The sequence below is a fragment of the Amblyomma americanum genome, chromosome 11 (genome assembly GCF_052857255.1).
Source record: "Amblyomma americanum isolate KBUSLIRL-KWMA chromosome 11, ASM5285725v1, whole genome shotgun sequence".
Taxonomy (NCBI): domain Eukaryota; kingdom Metazoa; phylum Arthropoda; class Arachnida; order Ixodida; family Ixodidae; genus Amblyomma; species Amblyomma americanum.
Window position 1 is genome coordinate 50,250,351 of NC_135507.1, and position 13,569 is coordinate 50,263,919.

The 13,569-nt window shown below is 51.2% G+C and overlaps 1 protein-coding gene across 1 annotated transcript; it reads left to right on the top strand.

Annotated features, from left to right (window-relative positions):
• The first annotated feature begins 2,293 nt into the window (after nt 1–2,293).
• On the top strand, nt 2,294–13,538 carry LOC144110006 (uncharacterized). The gene is made up of 6 exons (XM_077642808.1): nt 2,294–2,866; nt 4,018–4,197; nt 6,323–6,442; nt 8,182–8,432; nt 9,169–9,319; nt 12,835–13,538. Exons 1-6 carry the CDS (start codon nt 2,297–2,299, stop codon nt 13,075–13,077), a joined length of 1,515 nt encoding a protein of 504 aa, XP_077498934.1. The 5' UTR covers nt 2,294–2,296; the 3' UTR covers nt 13,078–13,538.
• Nucleotides 13,539–13,569: the final 31 nt, after the last annotated feature.

The following is a 13,569-nucleotide window of genomic DNA, read 5'->3' on the forward strand; positions in this document are numbered from 1 at the left end:
GTGCGCATGCCCGCTGGATTTTGCAGGGCTTTATATGTCGAGTGCTTTCACCCTCATTAAACAGTTGAAACGAGCGTCCATGGTGTCTTCTCTCTTGTGTTTGTTGTCTTGGCGCAAAAATCTTAAGTCTGATCACCAACTAGCCCAGCAGTTAACTCTTATATAGTAGGCTGGTCAACTTTTTCCTGCCAAGGAGCAGGACTCTTCGTGGGAGCTTACTCCCGGCAGTGTCGTTGAATCCGATTGGCCCGAAGGCTTTTTTTTGCTGGGGGAGTTTCTTTTTCTTTGTATTTATTTACTTATTTAGTTACATCGGCCACTAGACGCTCAGCGTCCGTGCAAAGTGTCCCACCCGAACACAGGCTGGTGCTTGGAGGTTCCTCGAGCTTCCAGTAACGCCCGCACAGAGGGTGCAGTAGGAAGTGCATGGGTGGTGCTGTGCAACCACAGCTGTAGACGGATGAGGCGTCAGTGGTCTCCCGAAGAGGTGGAGGGTGGACGGTAAGTGGTCTTCCTATGGGAGAATATACAGGAACACGGTTCTCCCCCACCCGGGCCATTTTGTGTCGCGCAGTGCGCTGGCACTTGCCTTCGAAGATCCTTGAAAATCTCGAAGGTATCGTGGTTCGAAGACCTCCCGGAGGCGCTGGTCAGAAGGAGATTTCTTATGGGAAAGCTGTGCTAGCAGCTAAGTATAAGCACATGCGCACGTTGTCGGAAACACGCGGATTAAATGCTGTCCTGACCTTGTAGCACGAGGTTGCCATGATTACTAACGGAGAGCGCGCACTTCCTTGTGTTCAACGACGCCGGCGCTGCTTATAACTGTTTAACTGAAGTATAGTCAAGCCGGCAGTGAACAGGGATATTCAACACACAGGAAAGGAGTCTGTACACGCGGAGAACGTTAGGTATGTTTAAGCCGAGTGCAGTGAGTTCGCCGAACTTGTGTAGCGCCGAATGCGTTCTCCAGGTAAGCTAGACCTGTTCGTGTGACACTGCGCGAATTAGACTGAAAACTAGTGTCGCTCGCTCGAAGTTACACTATAAACTCGCCCGAGTATCAAGGGTCGCAGTACAGTCGGGGTTCGATCCAAAAATGAGTGCGTAGCCACCTCTCTGGCGTGGGGTTTCGCTATAAGTGCATATGAAAGTGGAACACTAAGTCTCCGTTAACGGAAGTTTTTACATTTCCATAGAAACGTGGTCGCGGTGGTTAGTATCGTGCCCATAACTTCTCCTGAGCTGGATAATGCTGCACCCACTGATCCGGCCATGTATTCTATGTAAGATGGCCTTGAACAGTGCTACATCGTCACACACAGCACGTAACGAACAAAGTAATTGAAAAGACCACAGCAATGCTACCACAGTCACCTCCAATTCCAACGTATTCCCTGTAGGCGAAACAAATCCTTACCTAAGCATTTTCGTCCCCGTTGATTTTGCCGCCAAGTGGCTATATTCATGCAAGCATATTTTTAGCCGGCGATGTTGGAAAAATGTTACAAAAATCACACTCACGTACTAACTACCTTCCTACGTGCAACTCTATTGTTACATTGTTTTCATTCTGGCCTCGTTCGGCAGTACTACTGCAGCTGTCCGCTTTTAACGTTAGAGGCTCAGGAGGATACGAGAAAATTCAAAGCAACTCGAGGAGTCAGAATCATTGCATGACGACAGAGTTTGTTGTCATGATGGCCAAGACTCCAACACAGCAGAGCGCGTGCCGTCTGCTATTTGCAGAAGCGCTGGTGTAGAACTCAGTTCTGGCGTGACGACTGTCATGACCAATCGCAGGAAGCAGAGGGAGCTGTGCGTGTTGCGCTGCGGTAGCATTTTTTTAGAATTAAAGGCGTTTTCTTCTAGTTCTAGCCTGTTTGGGAATTATATTGTTTTCGTATTGCAAATAATACATAAAATGACAACTTTAAATTTCTCCGATAACTACTTCGGCACCCACCAAAGAAGGCGGGTGTGATTTTATTGCTCTGAAATGGAAAATGGCACCTGCCCAATGTGAAGCCATGCACTTGCCAAGACACAGACCGTATCACCACATCACATCACTTTATTTTAAAGATCCCAAATGGGGTGCTATATAAGGGGTGGGAATTACATGGTGCAAGCGTTGACAGCAGTCATAAATGAGGATGGGCATGTTATATGGCAGCTTTCGTAAGGCGAATCCATAGATTAGTGACGTTGCACAGTGCACATGACATGACAAGCCCATGAGCGAGCCCCACGAGCCCATTCGGCTTGAAGAAGACGACGTCGTATTGCAGCAGCCATGACAGCCAAGCGCAACGTCTGCTTCCAGGGTCTCCCTTCCCTGACTAGCTCGGAGGTTATCAGGGCTTCTGTGGGCTCCGCAGAGGAATGCCGCGTCCCGCCATTGGCTTCCTCTGACGCCACCTCGACTCCGGACAGCGCCGCGCTGCCGTCTTTGGCCGACCCTGCCCCCGGCGACTCCGGCCAGCCGCACAGCGGAGGAGAGGAAACGTCCACTCTTCCCAGCGTCGCCTCCAGCTGCTTCGCCGCCTATCTGCGAGCCGGGTCCCTGTCGGAGGGCTCCACCGTGGCCGCCGACTCGGTCTGCCTGCTCCCGCGCAGTGCCACCCCTTCCTCCGTCCGCGGTGACCGAGAGCGTGGCGTGTGGCGCCGTAACGTCCTCTTACTCGCTGCACTGGGAGTGTTCGCGGCGGCATGCGCGGTCGCAGTCGGCGTGGACCGGAGGTGGAGCCTCTTCGCGGTGACCGGTTGGCCAGTGGGGGCGGACAGCGTTGCTGAATCGGGTGCTGCTGTCCCCCTGGCAGCGCTCAGCGGTGCTACCACGGTCCTCCAGAGCGAAACCACCGAGGTCAGTCTGCCAGTGGAACAGAATGATAAGAAAAAATGATGAACGATTTCTATAGTTGAAAATCGAAAATTCGTTTTTGGGGAAAGGAGTTCCCGGGTTCGAGGCCGGCCGCGGCAGCTGCGTTTTTATGAAGGCAAAACGCTGAGGCGCCTGTGTGCTGTGCGATTCCAGTTCACGTTAAAGATCCCCAGGTGGTCGAAATTATTCCGGAGCCCTCCACTACGGCACCTCTCTCTTCCTTTCTTCTTTCACTCCCTCCTTTATCTCTTCCCTTACGGCGCGGTTCAGGTGTCCAATGATATATGAGACAGATACTGCGCCATTTCCTGTCCCCCAAAACCATTTATTAATTACTATTAAAGGAAATGGCGCAGTACCTGTCTCACATATCGGCGGATACCTGAAGCGTGCCGTAAGGAAAGGGATAAAGGAGGCAGTGAAAGGAAGAGGTGCCGTAGTGGAGGGCTCCGGAATAATTTCGACCACCTGAGGATCTTTACCGTGCACTGACATCGCACAGCACATGGGCGCCTTTTGAGCCTCGCCTCCATCGAAACGCGGCCGCCGCGGTCGGGTTCGAACCCGGGTACTCCGGCCCAGTAGACGAGCGCCCTAACCATTGAGCCAACGAGGCGGGTGTGTATAGTTAGGTCAAATGCGAATTACGTGCGCTAGCAGTTCGGTTTTCACTTCAGTTCCAGTGTTGAGATCCAATGTTCACGGATGGCGATTGTTCGGATAGCCACAATGGGTTAATATCCATGTGTGACGTTTGCAGATAGCCATGGAATAGCGCCGCACTGGAACCACTGCTTTGGCTGTGTATCGTACACGGCTGATTGAATATGATGATTCTTATGATCACGTCTTCTCTTTGATCAAGCAGCGACCAAGTCAGGACATTGATATGCACTCGTTAAACCACAGCAAACCGTGTCTGACTATGCTTAATCGAGCTTCCGCTCTCTAAATTAGGTGCAGCCGGGTTAAACCCCAGCCAATTTTTTTTCGTAGGATCGCCATACTGTAGCTTTACAGTGCTTTTAGTTTTAAAGCTTTATCGAGACATAGGGCAAAGATTTTGGAACGTCGAAATCTTCACAAGGCTGGTTTTATTCCTGCAGTCACGATGTTTGCTATCGATCCCTCAGGCCGAGCTCAGTGCTACCGCTGCGAGCCTTGCGTCCACGACTGCGACTCCCTCTTCGCTTGCGGCGAGGAAGAAGCTTGCAGTGACTCACGCGGGAACCACTTCCTCTGCCGAAGGGACCACCGAACCGAGTATCGAAGATGACGCTACTCCTGACGAAGCCGATTACCTGACTCTGGAGGTGAGTCATCAGAAGAACGCGCTGTAAAGGGTGCCCATTTTATAGCAATAGTAGGTTGTTGACTCGTGGAGAGGAGACGTTTTGCAGCGTCTGTGGCACGGCATAGGCTGCAGTGCCTAACAAACACCTCTTTTGGTCAGCAGTTGACAGTAACGCGTTTATAATTCTTAATAAAAAAAAACCTTGCACACGTGTCAGAAAAACATGTACAGTCGTCCGCGAACTTGTCTAGAGCTCTTTAACAGCGCAACTGCGAATAATCGGTGTCATTAGCGAGTGGCGTAGGGCTGAAAACAGCTCATCATCATGGATGTACATTCGCATGGAACATGGCTTATACTTCTCACACTTGCCGGGCACGCAGCGACGAACGTCCCAAAGGCACAAAAGAGCGTGCTGTTTCAGCGTTCTAGGTAAGTATGCTTACTTCTGTACACCCTCCAGTAATTGGTATTCAAGAGGATACAGTACAAGAATGCAATACGGACATCACAATAGCCGGACAGAGTGCAAGATAGGATAAAATGAAAGTATGTTACACAAGGATTTAATACCTCCTCTGACCTTCGTTTCCGTGCACAACACTTGATGTCTTTAGGGGATAACTCAGCAAATAGCATTTTGTCGTGCTTGTTCCGTTAGGTGAGTTCAGCCCACACTAAAAGCGGTCACAGCGCCACGCCTGGTAGCTTCGAACGGAATGCCACTCCCAGCGTCAGGATTGGTTGGTTGGTTGATGAATTGTGTCTTTGAATCAAGCGAGTACTGACCACTTCTTGGTTATAGCTTCGGTCAGTTAGGGACAGTAAAAAGAGGGTTACGGGAGCGACAGGGCGCACCCCAACAGCACAGGAGGAGGATGAGGAGGAGGGACTTTAATGGAACAGGAGAGGTCTGCCTGGTTGTCGGCCTGGCATGCTATATACTCCAGTCAACAGTACAGGTGTTAACCTTATTTGAAGGTAAGAAACATACATTTAAAGCTGCTTAAGTGTGAGAAGCCGGAAGACCGCCCACTCATTTGACGAATGCAGTCGCCGCGCGCTGCGGCGTGATAACCCGATGCCACGCATCTGGCAATTCTACCTCTGCATGGCTCTGCGCAGCCACCGGCGTGACGCCGCCGCAGCCGTTCTAATCTGAGCGCTAACTTTGTGTGTTGGCGCCTTACCGCAGCCAGGGCACCCCTGCCCCAGCAGCTGCCGCATCAGGTTGCACTGGGATGCGCCGACTGTCTGCATGACGTCATTCTCAACTTTACATTCATAGATCCATGGGAATCCTCATACTACTCCTGACGCAGTGGTGCAGCGGTTATGCGGTAACGTCTCGCGACCAATCATTAATTTAACCGCCACCTGCCAGTTTACATGAGGGCGCCATATTTTGTGGGTGCCATCGAGTGTTAGCGCGCACGCACACACGCACGCCCCCCCCGACACACACACACACACACACACACACACACACACACACACACACACACACACACACACACACACACACACACACACACACACACACACACACACACACACACACACGCACACACACACACACACACACACACACACACACACACACACACACACACACACACACACACACACACACACACACACACTGATCAAGCTGGGGCGACCTAAAACAATGAAACATAAACCCCTGCCAAAAATCTCAACAGACGGACGGAGGGAGAGAGGGAAAAGGGTTTTCGCTCAATGGGGCAAGTAAGGTTTAGGCCTTAGAAAATGAACATTCCCAAATGGACAGTAAACGTTAGACTAGTGGCTGCTCTCTCGAGCGCGTAGTCGTGGCCGAGGGAACTTCACAGCACTCATAATTTTCATGACTTTAGTCGTTGTGTCTTCGGCACAGTTCGCCTTGCGCCATGAAGCTTAAATCAACGTCTTACGATATCTCATGCCATGCCTATCTACGCCAGGAGGACAAAACAAAAGGGCTTCCACTTTGCAAGCCTTCAGTTGTATAAAATACGAAGGCAGAACTCTTTTGCTCCTTTAAAAATGTGTGTGTGTGTATTTTGATGTGTGCAGTTTTTCATCACAAACACTTCTTACGTCTTTTGTTTTTGTTAGTGTTGCCTTGTTCTTTTCTCGTGCAGAGTCATCGCTCATCCACGCGGCGCCTCGGCACAGGACGGAAGGCGGAACAACCGGGAAGTGAAGCGCATGCGCCGCGAGAGCCCGCCAAAAAGCAGCAACCGCACTGGAATCGGCAGCCGGTAAGCACCGTGGAACCGAATGAAACAGCTTTAGCATACGGTGTATCGTATTACCGGTACCGTCACCGGAGTACCGGGAGCCCGCGTGCACCCAGTGCGCATGCGCAACTCGTGTTGACGGCGCCAGGTACCCGTCAGCTGCGCGCGCGCCTCCCGCATCGGTACCAATCAGCGCGTTCTCAGTGGCAATGAGCGGGATCCCGGTACTTTGGTAACGGTAACATGGCCCACGGTATGCTAAAGGTGTCTAATGAGACATTCGTAACGTCAGCCACTGTGCAAAAAAAAAAAAACTTGCTTTCTTGTTACGTCTCCGCTAACGCAGCTCGTTTTCACAGTGAGAATACGGACATAGGTCAGCCTTACGCTGAAGTCTGTCTGGTGAGATTTGAATGCACGCCTTCTTTTCCGATGCATTTCTGTGGCGGGGAAACTTTGCGGGAGCGCTGCACTGGCCAAAGCTGTGAGGATTGTGTTGCTTCTGAATAAAAACGAAGATTCGGTCAGTAGCCTCAACATGACAGCGATAGTTCCGCGGCTGGTAGAAGCACATCTTGTACTGTAAGCCATAAACCTACAACCATACAGTTATTCATTACTATCTAGAAGGGAGAGTGGTGCTGCGATATTGGATCCACCATGGAGAGGAGCAGGAACGTCGGGAAGATGAGGGTTCTTATCTGATGGGTATTGTTGGGCACGAAACATGGATTCAGCCGTAACAGGTAAGACATTGTTTTGTTGATTGTTGTTGTTTTTGCCTTGTGCCTACTGCTGACTTTTAGGGGTGGTGAGGCCCGTTAAGCGGTGCATAATTCACTGCTGCCATCCCCAGTTTGTGTGTACAAACTGAAATGGAAGATTGATTGATTGATTGACCCTTCTCGAGACAAAACCTCGAAGAAACGCTGTGAAAGTTTCCATCGTAGCCTAACCCTAATATTAAATTTATTGAAGTGAAAATCGCACTACTAAAACAATTTCATCTGCGAGCAGAGGAGAGCATCGCGGAGTAGCTGCCGGTTCAGGGGCAGAATCCACGTTTCTGACGCAGCACTAACCAATCCGAATACACTATCTCGTCTTCCCGTTATTTCGCGGTGTTAGAGGTGCTCTTTGAATAAGTCGATCGTAATTTAGGTGGTAGCTACAGCTTTCCCTCTAGGTAATAGTGAGAAAATCTATGCCATCCTAGAGCCAATGGGATCCTGGACCTAGGAACACCACCGCATCGGAAGACACCAACCCCTAACTCCCTTCGCTATCTTTGGGGGAGGGGCGCCGCGGTGGCTCAGTGGTTACGGCGCTCGGCTGCTGACGCAAAAGACGCGGATTGGATCCCGGCTGAGGCGGTCTAATTTCGATGGAGGTGAAGTTCTAGGGGCCCGTGCGCCCAGTTGGGTGGAAATTCCGGAGCCCTAAACATATGGCGTCCCTCATAGCCTGAGTCTCTTTGGGACTATAAACCCCCATAAACTACAAAATAAAAAAAAACATTCCGATTTAAAGGAATAAAATTTTTACACTATTGCTACTATGTCCCCGTGGACCCGGATAGGGCTGCCATCTTTCTTAGTGTCGTGAAATGTTGCCAGGCACATAACTTTTTTCCTCAATTGCGAATAATATACGACCGCAGTTGCGGCTGCTCCAATCACTAAAACTAAATGCGTTCAGCGCAGTTTCACAAGTTTTACTCCGGCGATCTCTCTTCACCCAATCCTTCCTGTGTTCCGCAGGCGAATGCCAAATGCGGCATGCCTCTCTTCACGCTGTGCACCCGGCCTCGGCGCGAGTATTACTACCATCCTCAGGAGGACACTTGCACCCCGGCCACGGGGTCTCCGAAAGAGGACACTGCTTCGTTGTCTCTGTGCAACCGGAGCCCCAACCGATTCAGCTCCCTGGACAGCTGCCGCCGGAGCTGCATGACTTCGGTCATGCCGGCACAGCGCTGCTTCGACAAGCCGGTCTTCTCGGGATGCTCGAGGTAGTGTCCCCGAACGGCTCAAGGAACATTTACAGTGGAGGTCTCCGGAATAACTTCCACCACCTTTGGATCTTTAACGTGCACTGACATCGCACAGCACATGGGCGCATTTGCGCTTCTCCTCCATCGAAACTCGGCCGCCGTGGTCGGGCTCGAACCCGAATCAGGCAGGAAAGTTGACGTCATCCGAACGTCACGTCACATAGGATGCGTTTTGATTTCGCATTTTCCCAATGCAGCAGACTGCAGTGCTCTAAATGTTTTGTTATATAGGCGAGATTTAACCTGGACCGTTTTTGAGATAAAATTTTTTTTTCGTCCAGGAGAGATGTTCCAGCGCGGGCGCACAAAAATGTAAGGATACAGAAAAACTACGGGAAACTTTGTGGGCCTTAAGTGTGCATGGCGCAAGCCTTCCTGATTACTGTGTCACCTCGACTGTCTGTTACTATACACAACTGTGCGTGCGCCGCTCGCCCCAGCTACCACTGGGGCGAGCGGCACGACTGACGTCACTGTTGCTATGCGCACATGCGCATGCGCCACCTGCTGCTGGGGTAGCGAGGAGGATGCGAGCCGGTGAGGGGCAGGGTAGCAGCTGCCACTGCGCCAAGATGATCCGGGCGGACACCGTCACCGCGAGTATGAGCGCTTAGAGGCTTTCTTTTCAAAAGGTGAAAATCTTGACGAATCATGCATTCCTTGATGACCATTGCGTGTCCGGTACGCTGTGCAGGCAGCTGGTCATCTCTCCATGGTGGTTTTTCAACGGCCGCCGCTGCCAGGCGTGGCACTTCCCCGAAGGCCAGTGTCCCGATCCGGCACACGTGTTCCGCAGCCGGGCCCACTGCAGCCGCAAGTGCGGTTCTCGCCGCACCCCCTGGAAGGTATGGCAGATTTGCCTCAAGGCACCACCTACGAGAAATGTATTGAACTCTCGTTAATCCGAACTCGCGTTATTCAAATTTGCCCTTTATCCGGAATGGTAATCCGGTCCCTTCATCAATAACCGAAAATAAAAGGACACCGAGGGCATATGAGAGCAGTCGTAATTAGAATAATTACCGCATTCTAGTGACACAACTTTTTAACTGAATAATAGTAATAATAATTGGTTTTTGGGGGGAAAGGAAATGGCGCAGTATCTGTCTCATATATCGTTGGACACCTGAACCGCGCCGTAAGGGAAGGGTAAAGGAGGAAGTGAAAGAAGAAAAGAAGAGAGAGGTGCCGTAGTGGAGGGCTTCGGAATAATTTCGACCACCTGGGGATCTTTAACGTGCACTGACATCGCACAGCACACAGGCGCCTTAGCGTTTTTCCTCCATAAAAACGCAGCCGCCGCGGTCGGGTTCGAACCCGGGAACTCCGGATCAGTAGTCGAGCGCCTTAACCACTGAGCCACCGCGGCGGGGTTCACTGAAAATGAAGCTTTTCAAAACCGGAGGAGGCCATAAGTCGAAAAATATGGATCGCCGCCGCTAGGAACATTTACATGCAAATTTCAGATATCAGATCGGGTGCACATATAGTTTGTTTCTCTGGAAAGTGGAAATATGACGGCGCAAAATCAATGCATCTACGTTTAATGTTCTGAGCGGCATATTACTGTGTTTCGGGCCTACTCCTTCCCTCTCTAGGAACCCTTGTAGCTAAACCCTTCAACAAAACTACTTACTGCTGATGTACGAATGGGTCCGAAGTAAATAATATGAATAGTCATTGAGTTGATTGTTTTATTCTTTGTGTGAGCTCCTGCTTTTCTGTCCTCTTAACTGAGTAGCTCTCTTTGCGCCATGTTTAGTTTTGGTTTTTTGGGGGAAAGGAAATGGCGCAGTATCTGTCTGACATATCGGCGGACACCTGAACCACGCCGTAAGGGAAAGGATAGAGGAGAGACTGAGAGAAGGAAGGAAGAAAGAGGTGCCGTAGTGGAGGGCTCCGGAATAGCTTCGACCACCTGGGGATCTTAACGTGCCCTGACGCCGCACAGTTCACGGGCGCCTTTGCGTTTCGCCTCCATCGAAACGCTGCCGCCGCGCCAAGCTCTCCTCCCTGTTGGTTTTAAGGCGCTGGCAAAAGCATAGAAAAATATCTTTTCAGTAGCATGCCATCATCGTCACTGTTACTCTACTCCTCCGTGGCTCCTTCGTGTACGCAAATGGTCGCGCATTACAAGAAAAAAATCGCCGGACATCTACGCCTGTGTTATTGCGATCTTCAACGACGCATGAAGCTGTGCGAAATAACGCCGGTTAAAGTGCTTAGTAACTATCGGTACTCGCGTGGAATGCCTCTTGCATTTATCCAATACATTTGCATTAGTACCGGGGGTAAGTTCGATAAGCAATAATTGAGTTTGAGCTGCTCGGTGCAATTACGCCGAGACCGAAGCGGTGGCCATGTGGTTGGGCATCCGCGTCGCATGCGGCAGGTGCGGGGTTTGATCCCCAGTGCCGCCGGGTACCCACCAGTGATGCAATGGGTACAAGCTTTCCCCTGTTCTAGTGCTCGGCTTATTTAGGGTGAAATGCTTGGGAAATGGGTCTTTGACCCCACCTTGAGAAAAAGAAGAAATAAGAAATGCCTTGTGTCATGACGCTCTTTGGCCATAGCTGCCCTTGCGCCATAAAAATCCATCATCATCATCATCATATTCATCATCATCAATTACTTCGAGATTTCGCCGAGCGTGTTATATAGGGCTACATTGAAAATTGGGAGTGCACACGCATTCCATGTTGCTTGCTTAACTGGCACACGCGTTGCTATTATCGAGCCTGAAAACTGCTGCTACCAATCAACAACAAGGTGCCGTTGTCACCTTGAGATCAGCCGGAAAGGAGGCGACGACTGTGTTGTGCACTAGGTGACCACGTTGTGGCTTCATGTTGAGCACTACGGTGGTATTTGCTTCTAACTCGCATCCACGTATCAAGGACCCGAAATGAAGAAAGAATGGGACAAAATGGCGCGTCTGTTCGAAGCAGTGATGTTTCAAAACAATCAACATAGCTCCCTTTCTGCGCGCGTGACTGTCCACTACGACCAACACTATCCACTACCACAACCACTACCTTGTAACGGGGACTTCACTAGCCTGCAGTCGTGCTCACGAATTCTATTGGGTTTTCATGCTTCACACTCTAAACACGAATCCACATATATGGAAGTATAAGTGGAGTAAGCTGTCCTCTAGTCCACTTTCTGTTATAAAAAGGGAGAGCGATAGAGGACCGCTTACTCCCCTTTTTACTCCTTTCTGTTCAGAGTGTACGGTTTCCTGTTATTTCTTGACACGTTATTTCCCCTCCCTGGTCCCAAGTGGTCATACCCGTTCACCATGAGAGGTCTCTCGCTCACACTCACGCGCAAAAATTGTTCGCTCCCGTCTACTAATTCACATCCACTCACAACAACAGGGGCTTACTCGTACCCCTACTGACAACGACTCACGCTCAGAGGGGTTAACTGTCACTCACGGAGCTCATGTGCAGATGTCAAACCACTGGTACCATAGCGTTGCGCAAGGCGAAAAATTCGAGGGGTCACAAGCGCTGCATTAAAGGTATGATGCGATAGCCAACGTTAGTGGCCATATATTCAGAAGGCCATTCTCTACTTTGCATTCATAAATCCCTGGGAGTCCTCGTACTCCTCCTGGCGCAGTGGTGCAGCGGTTAAGCGATGCGCCATTCCTCTGCAATGGCACGTGCTCCCAGTGGTGGGCCTTAATTGTGCTGCTCACGTTGCTCTTTCCGAGCGACCAGTCATTAATTTGACTGCCACCTACCACGCTAGGCAATTTGCTCACTATCCGGTGGGCAGGCTATGACGACGCTGCAAGGTTAGGTGACCTAGGCGGCCCGCCTGCCTCCTACGTTGCTCTCTGGGCACCACCTGCCAGAGTCATGCTCGTGATCTTTCGCTCATAACGCCGATGCCGGATTTTCCGTCTAACGGGGCCTTTAACAGAATTACGTTGCTGCGCCCGGCAGCCCTAAAACACTTTGACCCCTCCTTTAGGGGCAGCTGCCAGCACTGCGGTGTCTTCGGACACCTATCACATGGCGTGGGTCTGCCCCTCCAACCCGGCTATTCCACCCATACCCACCCATCCCGGGAGGACTTGGAGGTATCCTTGCTCGGCTTCCACGACTTACAGGCCCAACAAGCCTTAGTTGGGCGCGCCCTCCACTGGAATCCCAAACTAGGGACCTCCATCTAGTGATGTAAGGGCCGGTATCTTACGGGCTGATCCAAGCCTACCTCCTGTCACTTGTATAGGCAATGAATGTTTTCACCACCAACACCACCTATCGCGTTAATAAGAGCCCTCACGGGTGAGCCTGTCGACCTCTGCACGCGGCAAAGCGTTCTGCAGCTGCGTCCTTGCTCGCAGCCTCCACAGAGTTGCCGCGCGCCCCCTGCACGTCCCTGCGGACCCCTGCAGCTGCGCTTCCCCTACTTCGCCGAGATGTCCCGCGGGGGCCGCGTTCGCTGCCGGCTGACCCTGGCGGAGAACCTCGTGCGCTCCCCACGGTGCCTGGTGGGTGCCAACCGACACCGCAGCCTCGGCCGGTGCCGCTCGAGCTGCGTCCGAAGCCGCCGAGAGATTCGAACCCGCTTGCTTCGGAGGCACTAGGAGCTCGGGGCCCCAAGCACCGGCTGGCAGGCCGAAAGAGGCCTCCTCCAGTGAAAGACGAAATAAGAGCCCAGAGATATTGGCGAACTTCGCCACAGTATTGTTCAAGCACAAAGAATGTTTGCTTTTTTTTTAAAGTCGCTGGCTGTGAAAGGTTGTGATGGCCCTCATCACGGGATTTGAAGCGTTGTCCGGTAAAGATTGCGACTTCAACGAAGCGCAATCTGTACAACATGCAACGCATCACAGTGTTTACTCCTGAACCGGGGTATGGTTTATGGTGACCAAAAGCATTACTTTTGTTTACCGCACCGTATTCGTAAACCCGTTATACGAAACTGTACCAGACAGACCTGCCACGCTTTGGCGACTGAAAGGTCAAGAAGAATTCGTGCATTTCACTAGAAGCGTGAGAAACAAATATTACACAAACAGAATATATCCCTATTTGCTAATGGTGCAGAACTGGATGTGACATTTTTAAACTCATGG

What these genes read in the sequence shown, in the direction of transcription:
- LOC144110006 (XM_077642808.1), top strand. Translation starts at nt 2,297, where the DNA reads ATGACAGCCAAGCGCAACGTCTGCTTCCAGGGTCTCCCTTCCCTGACT. An exon ending in CGCACTGGAATCGGCAGCCG is followed by an intron (nt 6,443 to 8,181) that starts GTAAGCACCGTG and finishes TGTGTTCCGCAG; the next exon opens with GCGAATGCCAAATGCGGCAT. An exon ending in CTCGCCGCACCCCCTGGAAG is followed by an intron (nt 9,320 to 12,834) that starts GTATGGCAGATT and finishes CCTTGCTCGCAG; the next exon opens with CCTCCACAGAGTTGCCGCGC.